Source organism: Trichechus manatus, unplaced genomic scaffold (assembly GCF_000243295.1).
Source record: "Trichechus manatus latirostris isolate Lorelei unplaced genomic scaffold, TriManLat1.0 scaffold00140, whole genome shotgun sequence".
NCBI classification, from domain to species: Eukaryota; Metazoa; Chordata; class Mammalia; order Sirenia; family Trichechidae; genus Trichechus; species Trichechus manatus.
Genome location: NW_004444076.1, coordinates 2080236 through 2104719, shown reverse-complemented (window position 1 = coordinate 2104719; position 24484 = coordinate 2080236). Strand labels below are relative to the sequence as shown.

The window sequence follows — 24484 nt, the reverse complement described above, 5'->3', positions numbered from 1 at the left end:
TGTTCTGCTCCTGTAAAGATTTCAGCCTAAGAAACTCTATGGAGCAGTTCTACTCTGTCATATAGGGTCCCTATGAGTCAGAATAAACTCGATAGCACACATCAACAACTAGATTTTAAGCACCTTGATATGGGGTCTTATTCTTTGTATCCTCAGATCGTCTCAGTGTCTGGCTCACAAAAGATGTTCAGTGAATATTTATTTGGATCACTTGTCTCTGGAATGATAAGAAATTTCCTTTTTCTCTCCTCAATATCTTTTTATGCATTCAGGGGTTTTGCTTTTTTCTCTGCATTTATTAATTTCAAATATCTATTTTGGACCTAGGCATTTGGGATACAGTGATGAACAAGACAAAGAAGTTGCTTTCTGGAGTGTACATTCTAATGAGGGAATATAGATTAAAAACCACACAATATAAATAAGTAAAATATGTTCAGATATTGCCACAAAGAAAACAAAACAGAGTTATGGGATAAAAAAAATGACTTGTGAGAGGGATTACTTTAGGTCAGCTGGTTAAGAAAGGCCTGATTTAGGAAAAAAAAATTTTGTTTTGGAAAATTTTGAGAAGTCTTTTGAAATACCTTTTCTCTTGGCTTGTTCAGCCTAAATTTCACACCTTTTCCCTAGATTCTATGGTAGCATCACTTTCCAAATGCCTCAGGATCCTCCATCTGGTATCTGCTCTTGTTTCAGAATCTTTAATTTTCCCTGTCTGCTAGTTCCTACCTATCCAAGTTAAACAGGCCCAAGTTTAAGATTTAAACATCTTTTAAAAGTTAGGCCCTTCCTTCTTCCCCTATCCTGTTCTTGTCTTCACTGTTAAGCTTCTGGAAAGAGATACCTACATTCTCACCTCACACTCATTCATTACTTGACCTACTTTAATCTGTCTTCACTCCCACCACTCCACTGAGTCCCCTTCCATTAGTTCACCAATTGCCTCCTTATTGCTAAACCCAATTACCAATAGAATTTTCATTCTATTTCATATTTAAGCTCTTTATGGTCTTTAGCAACTGTTGCCCAAACTTCCCTTCTTGAAACAACCTCCCTGATCCTATTCTTGGCTGACATTACCTCATATTCTTTTGGTTTTCCTCCTACCTCTCTGCTCATTACTTCTTAGTCTCCTTTCCAGGTTCATCTTTCTTCACTCATCCTATAATGGTGACTGTCACCAGGTCTCCATCCTCATCTTTAAGTTCTCATCAATTCTTTATAGGAATACCCATGGCTTCAAGTGCACCTATTCTCTTTGACTCCAAAACTTACCTTTTTAGACCAGAACTTTCTACTGAGATCTAGACTCCAATCTTACCAGACATCTCTACCTTGATGTCACACAAGTACCCCCAACTCAACATATACAATATTGAAATAATCATATTTGTCCTAATCTGCTCTTCTTCTCATGCTTCTTTCTCAGTGTAAAGTACCACCATTGACCCAGTCATCCCATATAGCAACATGGACGCTGTCCTAGACTCCTCAGTCACTAACCACATACAATTACCTAATCATGTAGTTTCCTTTTTCTTAATATTTCTTAGCTCTGGCCATATTTTCCATCCTTATGCCCATTGGTTAGTTCAGGTTCCGATTAGTAGTTCCAGACATCTTATAACCAAATCACACTGCCTCCTGGAAGGCAATTTCCATTGACTATATTCATCATTTACAAAATTCTTTTCATATATGCTTATTTTCTCCCTCACAGCAGATCTATAAGAAGGCATTATTATCTATGTTGCACTTATGACAAGACTGGAGAAGTGAGAGATTCAGTGTTTGAGGTCATCAAGTACCTAATTAAGAAGAGTGGGATATCCCAGACCATTGACTCCCAATCCATGCTTTTTTCCTTGTCACAGTGTCCATATCCAAGAAAGTAGATGGAGAGGACAATAACAATTTTCCTTATTCAGACTGAAGAAAACAATCAAAACAAGGGAAGTTAAATGACTTATCTAAGACCATTGAGCTTGTCATGAGCGTTGTGGGAAGACCCACATCTGACTTCTAGACCTCTGCTCTTTTCTTCTACACAGTTCTGCTTCCCAAATGTTGACAAAGAGAAAAGGCCAGAATGAGTTATCTTGAAGAACTTGTTTTCTGTATGACATGAAGGGAAATTCAGAGCCATATCAATTAGATGCCGAAAATCTCAACTGGTATACAAAAATATTCCTGTTGCAAATTCTCTCATTTTTGGTGCATTCTGTAGGATTTTTCTATACTTTACGTAAAATTCCTAAATAAAATGAATTTTTCTTTTTGAAGTGACTGTATTCACTGAACTATCTGATACTTGTTTTAAACTACTATAAATTCAATTTTTCACTTCCCTTGTGAAGAATAGTCCATGTGGAAAGGGGCTTTTTTGATATATATCAATACATTACTAGGTACCTTATTATATATACATATATCTGTGGGCCTCCTGAGATGTAACTTGTATACTGAAAAAGCCAAAAAAAAAAATTATGTATGGTCAGCCATTCAAAAACAAAACTAGTAAAGGCAGGAATATACCTGCTGTATTAAAACACTGCATTTTCCCCCTGACGTTTTAGCCTTTGAGACCAATCATATACCACTTGGGTTAATCCACAGGGCAAAATGCTGGAATTTCTCATTATTGCTTGAAGCCAAGAGTTTGTCATTGAAATCAATATTTGCTAGTGTATACTCAGAGTCTTCCGGCTACCTAATAGTGATGAGCAGGATTTTTAGAATGGGCAATGTTGTGGCTATGTTCATCATTAAACTGTTGTCGCAGAGTAGAGTATGAAGAATCACGATGGTATGGGACAGAGAAAACAACAGACTGGGATCAGTTCTCTGTTCTGATCGCACCTTTACCACATTCTAAATGTGAAACTTAACTTCTTTAGGCCTCCTCCGTAAGAAGACTTTAAGGTCCTCCATGATATCCTTTAAGAGTAAAGCAAGGAATATTCTCTGGTTATAATACATTATGCCTTCATACAATAGAACTGCTCTTAACTCATACAACCAGAATCAGATACTGATTTGTTAGTTAAAAGACCGAATATAACAGTCAGCTTTATTTAAAATACATAAATAGATTGGTAGATAAATTAAAAAAAAAAAAACGTGCATGCCTTAATTATTTCACCTTTAAAAATATAACTCCATGGTGACATAATAAAACCAGTGGTTTAGTGGTATTTTAAAAAACAAATGAGATTTCTTCCAATAAAATCCCTCTACTTTTTTTGGTCACCATATCATCGTTGACTTTTGATTAAAATTGTTCAATATTAATAAAACTATAGTTCTAGCATCTTTATCTATGTCATGAGAAATTTGAGGCCCTAAATTTGATCCAATATTTTTCTTCTTCATATTTAAAAACATCTGTTTGTCCCAACAAGGAGCCCTGGTGGTGCAGTAGTTAAGCACTTGGCCACTAACCAAAAGGTCAGTGGTTCAAACCCATCAGACTCTCCTCAGGAGAAAGATGTGGCAGTCTACTTCTGTAAAATTACAGCCTTGGAAACCCTGTAGGACAGTTCTACTCTGTCCTATAGGTCATTATGAGTCAGAATCAACTCGACTGCAACAGGTTTGTTTGTCCCAACATGTGTGACTTCCACAGTGTCGATTTTCAACGGATCATCATTAATCCAATGTTACACATTGTCTTTATATAAATCATTAGAAATTTTACTTTGTCTGAGATCAGTTAATAAATTATGTTCTTCATCATCTGTTTATGTGTGTCAAGGTGAAGATTTTCTCTAGCATTAGCAACCCCTTGCCACAGCTTTTATGACATTTTCCAACATCTAAATTGTCCATTAATTGCTTTAAAATGTTGGTACACCACATTTATTTATGAGGACATCAAATCTGGGGCCCATATTTTCTGAATTTTTGCTTCGTTTTTCTTGCATAAAGCGCATTCTTAATACATTGCCTGTGCTTTCCAGTTTGCGGTTCTTTAAATTAGGGTGAAAAGCAAATGGAAACCAAATGAAGAATCCTTTTTTATTTTATAATTACCTTCTGATCTTAAATTTTCTCTAATTTGACACTTTACTTAAGCATCATACCTAATTTGACAGCATTTTTTTTAACTACATACTATTATCAGGTCTTTCCAAATCAATAGCTTACTCTCGATAGAAACAATTCTTTTTTTAACACTCATATTTCATTTTTGGAACATGTAATTAAATTATGTAATTATATAAACAAGTTCAACAGAGATAAACAGATTTGAGAAAAATTACAACTGATTTTGACAAGCATACAGTTTACCTGGGAAGAACTGAACTTGATCAGCCTATTTACTGAGGGGATAAGAGAAGTTTTTAATAATTATAGCTGTCCCACTGTAGAACATATTCCCCACATGTGTAACAGGTACATCAAGCTTATCTATTACAACCAAACTGAATCATATGTTCATATACACACATTTACTTCTTGGTTCTGTTAACAGTACCATGATCTCTCAGTCAGTAATAGAACCCTCAATTCATTCCCCACTCCACTTTCTAACAACAAAGTCTGTCTACATCTGAAGGCTTATTTGGAAGTTCTAGAAGAGAGTAAAACTGCTTCTGTACCCTGAGACAGCAGACCCATTCTGTTTAGGAGAATTTAGCTTTAGGGAAAAGGCCATGAATGCCCAGGTACCCAGATTTTTAGAATGAACTTTGGAGAACAAGTGCACTCTCTGTAACCCCTTCTTATTTATTCCTGTATATTTTACCTCCAAAAGTCTTAAATGTATCCCCTTTTCTTAATTCCTACTGTAATTATCCAAGTTTAGACATATACTAATTTCCTCCATGATAATGGTCTCCTATTACTCTTTCTTCCTATAGATTTTCCCCTGTTCTTCCCATTGTCCAGAAATTTTCAGGTTTACCTTTCTGAATCATAGGTATGACTATGTTACTCTCTGCCTTGCCCACTTAACAACCTTGGAGATACCACCACTGCCAACAGAATAAAGTCCAGATCCTTTGACAAGGTAGTCATTGTTCCTCATGATCCATCCCCCAGTCAGTTTCTTGAGCCTTATCCATGGCCACTCTGCTCTGGCCAAGCCAAACCACTCGGTTCCCAGAGGAAGCGCATACTTTTGTCTCTCCACAACATTGGTCATGCTCCTTTCGCTTCTCCACCGTTTAAAATACTATTATCCTTACAGATCCAGTTTAGATGGTGTACCTATCCAATATGACTGGAAATTTTAAAAATTTATCTGTATGAAGCTGGGTCAAATTGTTTGTTTGACTTCACAATCATCTTTATCATCAAGTATTTGCTATGAGTTGTAATTGACTCAATGGCAGTGGAATTGGTTTGTGGTTTGGTTATACCGTTGAAGAATGAAAGACTCATTCTGGGCACCTAACACAATCCTTGGTACATAGTAAGTGCCCAAATAACATTGGTATATAAAAAATTATACAAGACAACTCATGTTAAGGGTCAATGAAACAACAGGAGGAAGATACAGCTTCATGGGGGAAGGTAATAATGTTTTGGTAATGTTACATGTGAGGTATTGTTTGGATATCCAAGAAGATATGCTCTTCTTTTTTAAAATAATGGCAACTTGGAGAGAGGGGAAGTACAATAAAAGAAGAAAATGAAAATTGAGAAAAGGAATAAATCATAGACATTTAAGAGAAAGGTGAAGAGTCAAATATGACAAAGACAAAAGTTCTTCAGAAATGGGAATGAAGAAAGAAACAGAATTTTTAATATATATTAGGGGTTATTTTAATGATTGATGGTGCTTTATAAGTCATATTAAATATTAATTCATTAATAAGGGAACAGAAAAAAAATTTGTGCTCTCCATTAAAATAACATATCTTTAATATTACAGTATTTTGGAAACACCACTCATCCTACCTCTCATTGTTTCAAACAAGGAGAAAATTAAAAAGCCGTTTATTACCACTAGCTAGGTCCTTTGTTCTCCACGTGTAATACGACAATTTCAATTAAGAGTCTCAAAAACATTTTTAATTTAATACAGTTTTAGGACTGCATCTTTCAATACGATTCAAATGCCATTTCCATAGGCAACAGCTTGGAAGTCCTTCACTTGTAAAATCGACAAATTCTTGGAAAGGAGACTCTATCTATTGTTCTCTGAACCAGGTTTATTCAGTGACAGCATGACTATAAAGGCAGTAAGACTGATAACTCTCTCAGTTTTGTAAAGGCTCAGTGAGATTTACTCAACAATTGCCTGATTTAGCACCTCAGCTAAGCGAAGCCACTTAAATATAGAGTTGGTGCCACAGGTTTCCTACCTTGTATCAGGGACTTCTCTCCCAGTATCAGTATTGTGACATGATGCTGAGTCTTGCTCAGGCTCACCCTACTCACCCACCATTTCTTCTCTCTTAAACCAAAAAAAGTAACAAACAAACCCTTTGCCATTGAGTTGATTCTGACTGATAGCAACCCTATAGGACAGAGTAGAACTGCCCCATAGGGTTTCCAGGCAGCACCTGGTAGATTCGAACTGCTGACCTTTTTGGTTAGCAGCTGTAGCTGTTAACCACTGCACCACCAGGAATTCCTCTTCTCACTTAAATCCTCATAAATGCCAAGGGTCATTAAGGTGGAGAGAGTAGGACAGAGAAGTCCCTCTATTAAGTGATCGTCACAAAATTATCTTCAAAATCCACTGACATGAAAGATGTCCATGTGTGGTGAAAATAATGGGTGGTATTTTATGCAAACAACATTTCCTAACAGAATGTGTCAGGTTTCCTGTATGGACTAACCACAGAGTTTGAGTCCACCTTTCTGTAAGGCAACATGGTTTATCCCAGAGGAGCAGGCACTTTGGAGTCAGTAAACCTGGGTTCTACTCTTACCTCTACTAGCTGTGAGAAATTGAGCCTTAATTTTCCTCAAAAACTGGCGTAATACCTAGTTCTCAATGTTGTTACAAAGTTTTAAAGGCATGGGGGCTTATATATACGTAGGTGAAATTTAGTTCATGTTGTTCATTTATTAATTTATTTATTCAAAAACGTGTATAGAAATAATCTTGTGTGTGCCAGCCTAGGCTAAAAATATAGAGATGGATAAGCCCTACTCCTTGCAAGAAAGCACATACAACTTAGTTGGAGAAAAGAGTATGTGAATAAATGGTGGTGATTGTCAGTCCTTGGTGCTGCTATGGACTTGTGAAAAAGATGAGGGGCCCAGAGCAGTGAATTGTCAGCTCTGCCAGGGGTGTAGGTAGGGAAGAAAAGCATATTATTAAATGCTTCACAGAAGAGGAGATACTTACTGTAACTAGAAAAATAATAGCTAGAAGGAGGATGCTGGCGATTTGCAGGTAGGCTTTTTTAAAGACAAAGAACATTACAAGCACGTCGTTCTCTTACACTGAAAGGTTCACATTTTAGCTGTGCTCTCCCCCTTTGGTTCTTTTCATTGTGGTTCTCAGAATTCCACCTATCTGGCTGGCCTCTTGCTTGAGGAGGTAAAACAGTCAGGCTGTGGTTACCTGTAATTTATTAGTCATGTTAGCAATAGTAACATGATGTCTATGTGTGGCTTATAATATGGAAAGGATAGAACAAACTTCTTGAGCCCAATGGGAAGATGTTTGGTGTTTTTTAAACACCAGTTATTGTAACTGTCAGGTATCTCCTAGTACCACTGCGAATATTGCTTAGGCATTACTACCCATGAATAACAAAAATGCCCTGTGTCTACAGTTCATGGCTGTCAGATAACTCACTATATTTGTCTGGCAGAGTAAAAGGATAATTACATGTTGTAAAAGGCTGTATCCCAATTTTTTCTTATTATTCCAAATTTATACATTAGGAGAAACTGCATGTATAATGTGAAAGGATTCAAATTCTCTGAGCACTTTATGGTACATTTTGCATTTAATTTAAGTGTACCTAAAACTTTAAAAAGAACATTCTTGGACTAGCTTAGGGTAGAATAATAAAGCAATTAGTTATAAGGTAGTGGTAAGTAAAATAAGATTACTGAATATTTCTTTGTTTTAATTATGTGGGCTGGGCTAATGTTGAGGAAGCTATTAGGGATTCCAGTTACTCATTAATCTTGGTCAGTTAGCATCATTGGTCCTTACCCAAGAAGAACTGTTCTTACTGTTGAAACCAGTGAAAGATAAATGATAAAAGAAATGATTAGTTCGCACAAAAGAAATACAATTAGAAAATAAGCATATAGAAGAAAAAATTTATTCTCACTAATAACTGTTCATTATAAGTCTGCACCTATTAAATTATCGAGTATTTTCTTCTAATTATAATGTCAGTGTTTGTAAGATTGTGGTGAAACTGGTACAGATACCGTTGCGCTTCTCAGAATTCCTTCTTGGCTGGCTGGCCTCTCTGCCTGAGGAGGTAAAACAGCCAGGCTGTGGTTACCTGTAATTTCTTAGTCATGTTAGCAATAGCAACATGCTGTCTATATGTGGCCTACAATAGGAAAGGACAGAACAAACTGCTTGAACCCAAGGGGAAGATGTTTGCCTTGGTAATGTTAGCAATAAAACTTGTTGAACCAAACCCATTGCCGTCGGGTCAATTCCAACTCATAGCGACCCAATAGGACAGAGTAGAACTTCCCAGTAGGGTTTCCAAGGAGCGCCTGGTGAATGCGAACTGCCAACCTTTTGGTTAGCAGCTGTAGCTCTTAACCACCCTGCCACCTGGGTTTCCATGTTAGCAATATGAAATAAAGGAGTACGAAGTTTAAAAAAAAAAATCTAATAGCATAAATTAAGAATCTAATATATGTTTCCACTTTGGGAATCCATCCTAAGGGAAGAGGCAAATAAGAAAAAAGTAATTGATCTCAGTATGTTCATTGCAACATTATTTATAATATTAAAACAATATAAATAACCCAAATATCCAACAATAAAACAGTGTTTAAATAAATTGTGTTATCTTTATAGGAAATAACATTATATAACATCAAAATGATTATGGAGAATGTATCAGAAATGCTTAAATTATAATGTAAGGAAAAATGTAATAAGAACTTACATTTGTTCTCTATAACTTGTTTAAAAACTGGAAGATGACAGAGTGAAAAGTGCACGCACTTGGTAACAAGACAGATGGTTTTTAGTTTGAATTCTGCCTCTGCATTTGCAGCTGTTGATTTCTGACAACTTATGTAAGCTCTTTGGGTTTTGTTTCCTTATATATAAACTGAAGATAATCATAACTACCTTATAGGATAGTATAGAAATTAAATTATATAACTCTGAAAATGTGAGAAAAAATAATGGAATTATGGGTATTTTACTTTCTCTTATTTTGAATTCCACTAATTTTATAGTGTTGTTTTTGTAATAGACAGTATATTTTAATCTGATACTGGTCATCAAAGTCATTTTATACCAGAAATATATACCTCACAGCATTGACTATGAGGCTAACTCAAGTGACCTAAATAATAATTTTCAAATCATATTCATTTCTATATTTAACAAACCCTTATATAGCTTTTCCATGTACTAAGCACTGTTCTAAGCACTGTATTCATTGACTCCTTATAACAACCCTGTGAAGAAGTTTCTATTACTATCTTGATTACGCAGATGAGAAACTGGCACACAGAGAGGTTTAAGTACCTTACACAAGGTCGCATAGATATATGTGATGGAGTCAGGATTTGAACTCAGATAGTCTAGCTACGTGGTCCAAGCTCCTGAACACTATGATGCCTCTCAATTGGTTGATCAAAACATATTAATTGAACATTTGTGGTGCTTGGCACCATGAGGTATACATGAAGCAGAGGACACAATCCTTAGCTTTAAGAAGATCATTTTCTAGGCCTTAGCTACATTCCCAGAACTCTGCTCCATCAACCTCAGAAAAATGCCATCACAGAGTGACACCCCTGCTCAAAAACCTCCGCAGCCCACAGCTTGGTTCTCCATGCTAATATCAGTGTTTTCAGAGTTTGTGCTGGAAAATCCTAGAGCTTTGTGAAGATGCCTAATGTTCTACAAACACTTAACTCAGATTTCTCTTTACATATATATTTTTATATACATGTTCATATGTTCATGCTACCCGTGTATGTAATTAATATTATAGCTAAAAATCGATTACACATTTAGAAACATTACATCTGACATTTAACACAAATATTCTACATATCTAGCACATAAAAAACTACAATGAATTAATTTTTGCTGTAGGATCGTTATTGTGAATATCTCAGATAAAAGCTTCTCCCGCCGTTTCTTTGGCAAAATAATTGAAGAATATTCTGATATTGCAAGATAAATTCTTACAAATCTGAGAACTTGTTACTCTTTGAGAAGCAATATAACATGGTGGTTAAGAACAGTGGCTCTAGAATCAGACTGTCTGGATACCACTTCAAGCATAGATATTTACCATATGAATTTGGGCACATTTCTAAACTTCTCTGTGTCTCAATTTCCTCATCTGTTAAATGGGATTAGTGACAATACATACCTCATAGGGTTGTGAGAAATAAAAGATGTATAAATATAAAACACTTAGAAAAGTAACTGGAGCAATATAAGTGTTTGATAAATTTTAGATATTATAATTATTATTGTAACTAGTTATCTACAAACTCAATATTGTTGCCGTGTAACCAGGACAAAATATGGAGATATAGTGGATTCTAATGTTGATACAAAACTGCAGCTGGAAATCCCATTTTTCAAGCTTTGTGTTCATCAAATAACTAAATTGTACTTATCGATAAATTTTATATTTCTGTGTTGCAAATTTAAAGTTATAGATAAATTTATACTAATTAAATACCACTTCAGGAGCCCTGTAGTACAGTGGTTAATGCACTTGTCTGCTAACCAAAAGGTCAGGAGTTTGAACCCAGCTACTCCTTGGAAGAAAGATGTGACAATCTGCTTCTGTAAAGATTTATAGTCTTGGAAACCATGTAGGGCAGTTCTACTCTGTCCTGTAGGGTCACTGTGGTCAGAATTGACTAGACAGCAGTGGGTAAATACCACTTTGATTCACAAATTAGGCTCTGTATAAAATTTCATTAGGAAAAAAAGTTCCACAGCTTAAAATTTTTAATACATTGCATCATAATAACATTTATGTTTTGATGCTCTACATTGTCTTATTGAAAGGGGAAAGAATTACCTTTTCCAAACATTTTTGTTTCTTTCCATGTGTACCTGTCATTTAGAGCGTACTTTTGAATAATACACGTTGAAATCAAATAGTAAGGAAACTAGCCCCTTCTCCAGTAGAGTGCTATGTGCTATGTTTTGGTGGATGATTCTATTTATAACCAAAGAATAGTGATTTAATCGCTACTGTATTTCTTTCAAGACTGGTTCTTTTCCTGACAATAGGACTGATTAGAATGTGCACAGACATTTTAAGTAAATGATCCATGTTTGTCTTGTCTTTCCTTACAGTCATTCTCAACACAGCACTGCAATGCGCCAGCCTTCAGTGACTCTCCAACGGGCCATCTCCTTGGAAGGGTAAGAAAAGACTACATAAGAGCCTCCTCTTAAAACTAACTGTGCAGCCTCATCACTTTGACGATAAAGAAATTCTTTCTTTCCTTCTTTCAATAAGCAATTGTCTATGAAGCTCTTGTTATATCCCAGGCACTGTCCTAGGTACTGAATTTTAAGTTTCCCTTCAGAGGGCTTAGTGTGTAGGGAGAGTGACAAAAATATAAGCACATAGTTACAATACAGTATAGGCATTATACAGGAAATACTTTCAAGGCGTTAATGTGTATACAGGAGGGGCACCTGGCTCACACATGGCATCGAGAGGGAGGGGAAAGCAGGTCAGGATGGTTTCAGAGAGAGTGAAACTCACAAGCTGAGACCTGAAACATCTACAGGTATTTGTGTGATAGACATCGGAAGAAAGGGAGTTCTGGACAGAGGAAGAACATGTGTATAAGCATGAACACATGAGCAAACATGGGATGTCAAAAGGCCATTGACTGATTCAGTACTGTGGCATATGCTATGTGAGTCAGTGGGGCAGGAGAGGAGAATAGAGATGTTGGATGAGCAGGCTTACATATAGAGGGTTTTAGTATTTTGTATTTCTGAATTCTCCAATCAGTTCATTAGAGGGGGTGGCTAATACGTTTCTCCACTTGGCTTATAATTGCAACTGGTTTAACTGAGAACATTTAATCAATTAATGTTTAAAAATGAAATCATTTTATTTTTTCAATATCTGTTAACAACTGCGCTTTGTTCCTTTTTTCCCAATGGTGAATAGTCTACCTTAATGACATTTTCAATTCATATCTCTAACTTTATCATTTATTGATCTTCTCTATGTTAAAATGTGAACCTCATGTTTGATTCAGACTTCTATCCATCCTACCAACACAGTTGAGACTTGTGGTTCCACCAAAGTGGCCTGATATTGATAGTGGTGTGGTCTGCTTTCTCTCATGCCACCCTCTAGATATCTCTTTCCCTTAGAATCCTCTGGCAGTGTTAGGGCAAAAAGAGAAAAGAAGGGAATGTTATTTCTCTACCATTCTTCTGTGGCTGTGCCCTTTCTGTTGGTTATCTCTAGCAACGTAGCCTGGCTGGGTAGAGAACCACACATCTGCCAGTACCACAAGACTCATGCTCAAGCAGCTCCTCTAGCTGAGCTGTCTCTGGGGGAACTCAGCTACCTCTTCCAGAAGACCCCTAGCAGCTTCACCTTGCAGTCTTTTGATGCACTCCCTGCTTTGTGCAAGTGGAAGCAACTTCTCACAAACTCATAGTCCTCCATTCTCATTTGCCCTTAACAGCCTCAACTGTGAGGACTGCAGACATGAGGAGCATCCATCTTTTCTACTTCTCAGGTGAAGTAACCAGAAGCGGGGGGACAGTTTTGTATCCTCTCTCCCTGGCTGACCTCCTCTCCCTAGGGTTGTTTTCCAACCTCAGTAATAGTGAAGCAGGTCAGCAAACTCCATGGCTAAGTGAACATCACCAAAGAGGGAAATGTTAGTCTTTCTTTTCTAGAACAGCACAACCTTTACAAGCACTTTTCTTGGAATGCCCTTTTTTGCCTTCAGTGAAGGAAACCCGCTAAATGTCCCCAAACTCATGGGGAGGTGAATGAAAGGAATGTGGACTGTACACCTTCCTCACCCCTGCCAAAAAAAAGAAGTCCCTTCTTCTGTCCTTGACTTCTGCCATTGATGGTAAAGACCATCAAATCACTTTAGTGTCTCTGGTAAAAAAAAAAGAGAGAGAGAGAGAGGGAGCTGGGATAACTATGAATTTAGCTCTGGAGAATTAAGTAGCTTTTTTCTCAACAGCACACTATCTCCATTGTAATATCTGTTCTATAAACTAAAAGACAGAAAACGTTCTCAATCAACACTGTATAGCATCTTCTAATGTAAAACTATGCAAGGTGTCAAGCGTGGACCCTAGCCAGACTCCCTGAGTTTATTAGTTGGGAGGCTACTGTATCTTCTATCCATCCATCCACCCATCCACCCATCCACCCATCCACCCATCCACCCATCCACCCATCCACCCATCCACCCACCCACCCACCAACCTACCTAATAGATAAAATCACATTTGATTTTATTTCCAGAACAGTCTTATGAGGTAGACATCTTTTTTTTTCTAAACCTTGATTCTCAGAGAGGTTAAGTAATTTTCCCAAGGACACTTACCTAGGAAGTAGCACAGCCTGCATATGAAATCAAGTCTGACTTTACTCGAGAACGCTGACCCGTATAATGTGGTATAAAAAGACTTCATTAAGTGGAAAGCGCTGGTCACCATTCATGAACCACATTCAGGCTAAGTGAGACACAGTGAAAAATGTCCTAGCCTAAAAAATGATAAAGAACTGGAACTAACTCTAGTCCTAGAAATCATTAAATAGTATCATTAACCTACTGTTTTGTATAGTTCTGGAGGTCCACATGTATGCTATATGGCATGGAGTGTTATTTGCAAAAGAGATGATGATGTAAAGACTGAGCTTACCGCTTTCTCTCTACCTCACCTTCCTTGTTCCTTATGAATACCTCCATCATCACAGCTCAGGGTGGCAATCCACATTTTGGTTATTAACACAAAGAAGACTTCCTCCAGTGATACTAAATTGTGACAACTTATTCTAAAGCTATTTCAAAACTTTTTTTTGTCTTTCTTCTTATTAACAAAAGCTTATTAGCATTTTACTAATAAGCATTTTGCACTGAGTTTTCCACTTCAGTAAAATGAACTCTGTGATAGACTTAATTACCAATTCTAGTTCTCTGATAAGATGAAGCCGAGAATGTAAAGGCCTTAGCTTGACGTCAGTATTCTCATTTTTATGGTGTTCCATTGTCCCAACTGGCATAAAGCAGCTTGCCCCATATCTAGTGGTTAAAGCAGTATAGAAGAATATTCTGTTCCCTGAGATAGTAGAAGAAAACTGACTCTAAAATTAAAGATCTAGTTTTCAGTCTTGGCCTCTGTCATCCTTTGCTATTGATCTTAAGGTATTTTATCTTTATAAACATGGGTGTCGCCAAAGGGGATAGTAGCATGGAGCTCACTAACTTTTTGCCAAAGTAGCAGGAACATGTTAGGCCCTTAATAAGTACTAGTTGAATATACACTCCATCCAAGTGCTGTCTTTTTTTTTTTTTTTTTTTAAGCTAAACAGGACTCTTATTTTTTGTAGCCTAGATTAGTTTGAAGACCCACACTGAACACTTGTTCTTAAATGCATATGTATTTATTTATATAAAACATTTCTGGATATAAAATAAAACATCTGAAGTATAAATAATTTTGCATTGCTGGAATATATAGAAGGGAACACTTCAGTAATTCTTTACAACACCCAGAACACTTAAGTTCATGTGATATGTGTCCAGCTGGCTGTCAGATAGGAAGATAATGTGGCTTATAATCATTGTCACTGAACGCATAGTAGGAAAGTTATTTTTCATTTTACATAAGCCAATTTGTCTTTGGCAGGATTCCCATTAAGGTGTTACACCGCCAAGTGTAGGCAATCAGCTGAAATTGGGAATTCTATTATTTCAAAACTCTGCCTCCTAATGCTTTTGTGAAAAACAGCTACCTAGGATATTTAAAAAAGAAATGTAGTTTAAAAGGCCATATGTTTCTATATTTTTCACCTTAGTTGTTATTTCCTTCAAGTAAAATAAATGGAGATATTTCAAATTTCCAGTTAATTTGATCCATGGAGACAGCAAAACTGTCTAATTTAGCCTCTACCATAGAGTCACTGCTGTTTTTAAAACTGATCAATCTGTATCATCCATAACTATGCCAGACATAATGAGGCAGAATAACACCCCTATTAACAGTGTGAGCTCTGAGTTTCAAGTTCAAGTTGATAGAAGCCACTCGCATATTAATCTCCTCTTCCTCCTGAGACCCTGTTAAGAGGAAGCTAATCGAATTTAAATTTAAAAGTGTGTGTGCGCGGGGGGAGATAGTCCCATAATGATAAAGGAAATGTGAGAGGGCATCAAAGGCCAAAAGGTTTCAGCACATTTCTGGAAGACAGCATATGGAAGGACGCTGATTGCTGAGGTGTAACAAAAAAGTCCCAGCCTAGATCAACTACAGAGGCAGGGCCATGTGCTGTATGACATCAGGGGACACCTTTCACATTGTATTCTATGTGGATGGTATTTTGGGAGTTATGTTTCCAGGGAGGCCACCCACAAAAAGCCCACCATCGTGTAGCAACACTGTGTGGAGTGGCCTACAGCTCACAAGGAAGCAGATCTGCCGAGCAGAACCTATGAAACTCAGAGGCTGAGGGCTATTAACAACAGATGGAATCAAGAGCCAAGGCTGAGAATAGGACTGGAGTTTCCCTTACTCAGCATGTATACCTCAGCATACAGAATAGCTGCCAAGCGGGTACTTATAACCCCACGACACACACAAACAAATTTTGTATATATATATGAGTCCTGGTGGCGTAGTGGTTAAGTGCTTAGCTGCTAACCAAAAGATTGGCACTTTGAATTCACCACTGCTTATTGGAAAGCCCATGGGGTAGTTCTACTCTGTCCTATAGGATCGCTATGAGTCTGCATCGACTCAATGGCAATGGGTTTTGTTTTGTTTTGTTTAATACTTATGTATGTATATATATATATAAATATATGAGTGTGTGTGTGTGTGTATATATCTTATATATTTATATATCTTCTCTAAAGAAACAGAATCCTCCTTCTATGGAGCCTAGATAAACTAGTTTGAATGCTGACCCCACAGCAAAGCCCTTCACAGTTTGCCAGTTGTGGAGGAGCAATTCCAGGTTTGCTCACCTTACCTGAAACCATTCAGTCACAAAGTCTTGTCCTTTTACACAATGTTGCTTGTACCCAACACCCCCTGCTAGCCTTTCTACCACTTCATTCTTAAATATGAATGGACAACCATGAGTCACCAAGTATTTTAACAAAACCTGCAGAATGACAGAGGCAAGATTAAAACACACACATACAGAGAACAGCTGTCCTCAAGGAAACAGAGATAGTTCTGGCAACAAAATGGAATTTAAAGAAATACCCTAATTTAAGTATATTTTTTATCAATATGGAGAGAACTGCTAGAATTAAAACTGAAATGGTTAAATGTGATTGTCTCTGTGAAGTAAGGCAGGATTCTCAGGGGAGGTAACACAATTGAATTTTGAGGAATGTGTTTGGAGTTAGAAGTAAAAGAAGAAAATCATGTGCAAAAACCTCAAAGTATTTTGCTAACACTACTAGGAATAAGAAGTAACTTCAGCTACTCAGATGGCTTTCTTTTATCCAGTGGAGAGCATATACTTTGTTTTAAGTTACCTTAAGAGTTCTGTTATGGATTGAATTGTGTCCCCCAAAAAACATGTTAATTTGGCTAGGCCATGATTCCCAGTATTATGTAATTATCCACCATTTTGTCATCTGATATGATTTTCCTATGTGTTGTAAATCCTACCTCTATGATGTTAATGAGGCAGGATTGGAGACAGTTATGTTAATGAGGCAGAACTCAATCTACAAGATTAGGTTGTATTTTAAGTCAATTTCTTTTGAGATATAAAAGAAGCAAGCAGAGAGACATAGGGACCTCATACCACATGAAGAAAGTAGTGCCAGGAGCAGAGCGTGTCCTTTGAACCCAGGGTCCCTGCACGGAGAAGCTCCTAGATCAGGGGAAGATTGATGACAAGGATCTTCCTCCAGAGCTGATAGAGAAAGAGAGCCTTCCCCTGGAGCTGTCACCCTGAATACAGACTTCAAGCCTCCTAGAGTGTGAGAGAATAAATTTCTCTTTGTTAAAGCCATCCACTTGTGATATTTCTGTTACAGCAGCACTAGAAAACTAAGACAAGGTCATTCTAGCCACTACATAGGAGCAGAATTTTCTAGTAACTAGCATTTTCACATCAATTAAGTAGCTGTCCTGGAAGGTGTTGACCACTTTTTTACAAGTAGCTTTTAATAAGAAACTGGATTACTATTTTCAGGGATATTATAGAAGAAATTCTTTATCGAGTGGAAGATTGGCCTGATTGTCCACAACCAAAAATTTCCTCCAGGTCCAGAAGTCGATGAGTTATAGAAGGGAGAACCAAAAAGTGGTCTTGCCTTTGAGCAAATATATCTAAGGGAACCCATCCTCTCAGGTTAACCAGTTGAGGGTAATATCAGCTGTCTCCATAGGGGTGGCCGTGCACATTTGTTTGACATAAGAGACCTCTATGCACACTCTAAGACCACCCACAAGACTCTAGGCTTTTAAGACTGTGACACCAATTGGGCCAGGAAGCGATTAGATTTTCCATGTGGGAACACTCTGGGAATGGGAGCTGGACTAGAGGCATTCCCTTTCTTGTCCTCTCCCTAATTCCTTCTGCCTGGATGGGAGAAGTTTATGAAGCTATATAGTTACAGCTAACATGCTTTAGATTTCCCAGTGTGATGCTTACTTAAAACACTAATTCTTCTCAGTCTAAATGCCCAGACATTTGGTTCAAAAATTTATTGTCAGCGTAGATGGTGGAAACATCATTGATTGAGAATCAAGAGACGTGAGTTCTAACTCCCAGTCTGCCACTTCTTCATGTGTGATTTTGAGCAGGTCTCAAGTTAACTCATATACAGAGTGATGGGTTGAGTTAAACAATGTCTCAGGTTGCTTCCAACTCTAATATGTTACAGTTTTATGAGTTCTGAAGAAGATAAAAGTTTGTCTTTTAGACTTCTAGGAATAATATCAGATCTGGAGCCTCTACTTTTAGAGATCTGACCCTCAGGGGCAGTTGGCTCGAGTTGCCTCTACCCACACATGGACAAACTCATCCATCCCTGAAGATTCATAATTAGCATGAATGTTCAACTTCCTCCAACATGCTCTTCTGCTTTCTGAATCCAACCTGGCCCTAAAAAGCAGTGCCAACCTGTGTCTCCTGGAACACATGAGGGGCCGGTATACTGAGAAATACACTAAATTACACAGGTGCTCTTTCAGACTTGAAAGAGACACTTTATTCCAGTTATATGTATCTAGGGTCACTGGTCTAAATATGGACCTTTGTTTACCACCGAAGTTTAAGTGATTCTACCAAATCCAACAGGCAAGTTGAATTATGTGGAAAGGATTTTTGTGTATCTTTAGAACGTATTAAAATATGTATAGTTATCACCATCTTATTTATTTTTGCTGTCTTGCCAGCTGAAGAGTTTATTTAGAAAATGAAGAAGAGGAGCAGCTGGTTGATTTTTAGAAATTTTCAAAAAAAATCTAACTTTTTTCTCCTTAAGAACCATTTCTGCTTGTGACTTACAGTTCAATAAATACAGGCCAGCCTCTTGGGTGAGAAGGCTCTGGGTGGTAGTCCCAGTCTTAACTCTTGCTGCAAGTCACTTGCTAAGGATCCTAGCTACTTGAAAGGACTCGGGGAGTCCAGATGCCTCCTCCCATCCCTGGAGGAATTTCAGAATTTAAGCCTCAGGGGATTCATTAGTAACCAACCAGAGCAGCAGATTTACCCCAGGTGATCTTGGTTCACCAGTTCACCATCATGTATATCCTTTTTATTTCTCCACATGCCCCTGCAGTCTCCACCTGGGCTCCTAGTTGAGCTGTCAGTCATTTTCCTTAGCCCCATTTCTTTTGGTCTACTGCTCCCGTTTTCCATTTCCTTGCTCGATAAAACAACCTTTTCTAGGCCTTATAATCTTTCTTCCTTACATGTGTAGAGCTGAAAATATAAAAGATGTCATCACAAAATAATATGTGTACTACAAAAAAAAAAAAAAGATGTCATCACAGCAAACTTTAAGGATTGAAAAAAATTTATCAGTGTTGGAAAAATGCTGAGGCTGCAGAAAACTAGGAAATGTTTAAGGGCTACCAACACACGGGATTCTAATTCTCTCACAGGATCTGGATTTCTTATGCCATCTGCTGTTGAAGTATAAACTCTGCACAGAAATAGTGTCTGATTTCTTGTATAACCAAAATAAAAAACCAAACTCCTTGCCATCAAGTCGATTCCGACTCATAGCAACCCTATAGGACAGAGTGGAACTGCCCAATAGGGTTTCCAAGGAGCGGTGGGTGGATTCAAACTGCTGACTTTTTGGTCAGGCGTCAAATGCTTAACCACTGCAGTTTCCAAATTTGAAATTTCAAGGACTAATACAATGTCAAAAAAGATTTTGGGAAATGACTTAGAGAATCTAGATCTGTATTTTTCCAGGTAAGGACTTATACAAACATTTAACCATTGTCATTATTATTATTCCATAAAAGAAAGACTTCCTTAAAAAGAAGAAAATAGGAAAGATATAAATAAGGAATTCAGAGCACTCCATCATCAAAGAAAGGAATTCAGACACATAGACTAAAAAATCAAAAAAGGATGTTTTTTTTATTTTCAAATTATAAAAAGATAACATTATTGTATAACATTTCAAGTTAACAGTAGCTGGTATGTTCATAGTGCCTTATGTGGATCATTTCATTTGGCATTAATGGTACTTATATAGATACATTATCCCATTTTATGAATAGGGACTTTGAGGCTTAGAAAATTAAGGGTGATGCTCAAGGTCACACAGCCAGTAAGTGGCAGACTGGGAATTGAGCCTATACTTCTAAATCACTACCCTGTCCGATTTCCCCAGATTTACCTGTGTTTTTCTTACTACAAGTTAGCCAATTTAGAGATGTAAGAAAGACACTTAAACACCAAAAGGACCTCAGTGTTTCTGTGGGTTTTGTTGTCTTTATTGTTATGTTGTTCTTAGGTGCCGCCGAGTCGTTTCTGACTCATAGCAACCCTGCGTACAACAGAATGGAACATTGTCCCGTCCTGCGCCATCCTCATGATCTTTGTTATGCTTGAGCCCATTGTTGCAGCCACTATGTCAATCTGTCTCGTTGAGGGTCTTCTTCTTTTTCGATGACCCCTTACTTTACCCAGCATAATGTCCTTCTCCAGGGACTAAACCTTTATTGTTATAGTCATTGTCAAAAATCTACGAAACTGGAATGAACACCTAAACTGATATTACTCACTTTGGAATGTGCTGAATTAGAAGAAATTGGCTTCTCTTTTACCTAGCAAAACTAGGAAGAAACCTGGAAGTAACAGGTCAGGAATGTAGTTATGGAGAGCTGCTGGGCTGTCCTGTTCAGTGGCCTCACACACTGAGGGCTACTCAATGCCAAGCAGTTGGAAGTTCACTGGGAGGGGTGCCATAAAATACACTGCGGAATTCTTTCTCACTATTGAGGACCACTGGCTTAGGGCTTTTTTGTAAATTGTCCTTATTTTCTATGTGTAGTTCGATACCAACATGATTACTTATCATTGCCCTGTGTATCTTCCTTAGAATTCTTTTTATTTTCAATAAATTGGCATAATATAGGCCTCAAAGTAAATTGTGAATGAACTTCTTCATTATTATTTAACCAAACATGCTCAAAACAGTGAGCTGTTGAATATTCAACTAGAAAATTGCCCCTCTTAATGAATACAGACAATTACTAGAGCCAATAATAAATGATCATCCATGATGTTGATTAAGATGACATTGAAGAGCTAGTTAATATACTGAATTAACCAAGAAGTAATGAAAAAAAAACAAAATACCCAGTTACAAGTTTGTTAGGCTGATGAAAGTTAATACAGGAATCATTATTCCCTGAAGTGACTTAGTTGCATAAACTGCCAGAAAGATTTGTCACAATTCTCCTAATTGTAGCCCAGCATCAACTTCCTCTTTATATTTGCACCATTATCATTTCTTGGAATACTACTCTTTTTTCTAGTATCTTTCTAGTATTAAGACTGTTGTAATTATTTGAGTCTGTATATGATACTTCCAGTGGATCAGTTCAATTAGGAATGTAACAATTCAGTTGAGGGTAAATTTGATTGGGAATGTAACAGACACTGACTCTGCTCTCCGTCCAGTGGGGGAAGGAACTATTATCAAATAATCACAAACAAATGTAAACCTGTGACTGTGCCAAGTGCTGTGAAGAAGCAGTTTATGATGTCATGAGTGCCTATAATAGGGGATCTGATCTCATCAGGGAGGTCAGAGAAGGCTCCTCATCTGAAAGATGAGTAGGCGTTAACTAGGCAAAGCAAAAGGGCCATCATCACTGCCTGCACAGCAATGATTACAGATCTGTCTGAGTGTGTTACTAAGCTGTGCACAGACTAGAACAACAGGAATTCCATAGTCCCTGACATTTAGAAATTTATAATAAGGAAATTGATTCAATGCAGTTAACTCACTGTCTCCTCCGCAGAAGCCATCTGATGGGCTTTCTAGTTGTTTACCAGAGCTCCGTGGTCTCTGTGAAGGTCCCTGGGTGGTGCAAATAGTTAAAATGCTTGGCTGATAACAGAGAAATTGGCAGTTCAAGTTCACACAGAGGCATTTCGGAAGAAAGTCCTGGCAATCTACTTCCAAAAAATCAGCCACTGAAAACCCTATGGAGCATAGCCCTGCTCTGACACACGTGGGGTTGCCATGAGTCAGAATCAGCTTAACAGTTACTAGGTGATTCTGCATGACTGTGATTTCCTAAATCCCATCTCTGATCAGTTGCTGCTATTTCATTGTTTTTTTGTTTTGTTTTGTTTGATGTGTTTGTTTGCTTGTTTATTTGCCTATGTGACAGAACCTTCCTTGACTTTCTGCTGCTTTCTCCCCCCTCCTTCTCTCCCAACTCCTTTCCCTTGCCCCTTTTATTTTCTATCACTTTCCCTCTTCCTACCCTTCTGTCCATAGACTCCTTCTTCCTCTTTTACTTTTCCTTTTTTTACCCATTCATTTCTTTTCTCTTTTATTACTCTCCTGTTTAACTGTTCACCCTAAAGACATTAAAGACATTAGGCTTATATTTGTATACTCATTGCTGCTGAGTCAGTTCCTACTCATAGCAACTCTGTAAGACAGAGTAGAACTGCCCCATAGGGCTTCCAAGGAGCAGTTGGTGGATTTGAATTGCCAAGCTTTTGGTTAGCAGCCATAGCTCACTGTAGCTTGTATATATTTTTGTGCTTTAAAACTTAGAAAGACAACTCGGGGCATTATCCCATTTGTTTCCAATAGCAACATTGTAAAGCAGATTGGGTGAGAATTACTAATCCTGTTTACACATGTGTCAGAGGGTAAGTGACTTCCCGAGTTCACATGTCTGGGAAGTGGAGTAGCCCTGACTGCAACCTTGATGCTTGTGTCCTAGCCCATTGCTCTAGACTACCTTGCCTCAACAGAAACGTCACAAACACCCCAGCCAGGGCTTTCAGTCTGACAGATAAGGTCCTTCCCTATCCTGTCTTTATCTCTCATGATACAAGTCTAGACAAAAGTCGAGATCATGGAGGTTTTCTGATTGCTCATCCATCACATGACTAATAACAGTCTCAGTCTTATCTGATAATATTTACTGGACGTTGGATTTGACCTTGGACTGGACCACTTATAAAGAATGATTTTCATTTTATTTTTACCTTGCCTGGCTGTGACCTAGGAGACAGCATGGCTGGGGATTGCTGGGAGTGAAGAGGATTGCTTTGGGCATCATTTATCAGCCTTCATTAAGTTACTTATCTTGAGACATCAAGTTTTATATATCCAAACTGAATCTGGTGTTTTTTCCTGCATATATTGCTTATCCCTCAGAGACTCTCAAATTCCATTATGATTCCTGTTTACTTCCTTCTCTTGGTCAATTATAGGAGAGTTTAAAGAAAAAGCACATCCATATTCTGTGCCACAGGACGGATGCCCTCTCTTACCAGAAAAAGTAGACAGTGATCTTTTATTTAATCTCCCTTCTGATTTTCAGTCCTGGTAAATGTTCATTCCACTAAAGTGTGCTTTTAAGATGTCAGTCAGCAACTTGTGATTGACTGATCACAGTTAATAAAGGCTCCTGCTTGCCACATGGAGAATCATTCTGCTCAAGGAAAACTGTTCAGGAGACAGCACCATCCATCCATTCATTCAGACATAGATGTAGTCAAGCTTTCAGGACCTTCATTTGCTGATGTGGCACAACTCAAAATGAGAAGGAACAGCTACAAGCATCCATTAATAATCAAAACATGGAATGTACGAAGTATGAATCTAGGAAAATTGGAAATCATCAAAAATGAAATGGAATGCATAAATATCGATATCCTAGGCATTAGTGAGCTGAAATGGACTGGTACTGGCCATTTTGAATTAGACAGTCTATGGCCTACTATGCCAGGAATGACAACTTGAAGAGTGATGGCGTTGCATTCATCTTCAAAAAGAACATTTTAAGACCTATCCTGAAGTACGATACTGTCAGTAATAGGATAATATCCATACACCTACAAGGAAGACCAGTTAATAAGACTGTAATTCATATTACACACCAACCAGTAAGGCCAAAAATGAAGAAATTGAAGATTTTTATCAACTTCTGCAGTCTGAAATTGATCGAACATGCAATCAAGATGCATTGATAATTACTGGAATGTGAAAGATGGAAACAAAGAAGGATTGGTAGTTGAAAAATATGGCCTTGGTGATAGAAACAATGCCAGAGATCACATGATAGAATTTTGCAAGACCAGCAACTTCTTCATTGCAAATACCTTTTTTCAATAACATAAATGGTGACTATACACATGGACCTCGCTGGATAGAATACACAGGAATCAAATCAACCACATCTGTGGAAAGAAACTATGGAAAAGCTCAATATCATCAGTCAGAACAAGGCCGGGGGCCAACTGCAGAACAGACCATCAATTGCTCATATGCAAGTTCAAGATGAAGCTGAAGAAAATTAGAACATATCCACAACAGCCAAAATACGACCTTGAGTATATCCCACTTGAATTTAGAGACCATCTCAAGCATAGATTTGACACGCTGAACACTAATGACCGAAGACCAGACGAATTGTGGA

The 24484-nt window shown here is 37.7% G+C and overlaps 1 protein-coding gene across 9 annotated transcripts in view; it reads left to right on the top strand.

The window, feature by feature from the left end:
- Window positions 1-24484, top strand: part of DLG2 (discs large MAGUK scaffold protein 2) — a 2186317-nt gene that overhangs the window by 1767442 nt on the left and 394391 nt on the right. For 8 of the 9 annotated variants that reach the window (XM_004385499.2, XM_004385504.2, XM_004385503.1 and 5 more), the window contains one exon: window positions 11456-11524. The exons of the other annotated variant lie outside the window; for it this stretch is intronic. In XM_004385499.2, coding sequence (XP_004385556.1) covers window positions 11456-11524 — 69 coding nt within the window. The remainder of the gene's footprint in view (window positions 1-11455; window positions 11525-24484) is intronic. 9 annotated transcript variants of the gene reach the window in all.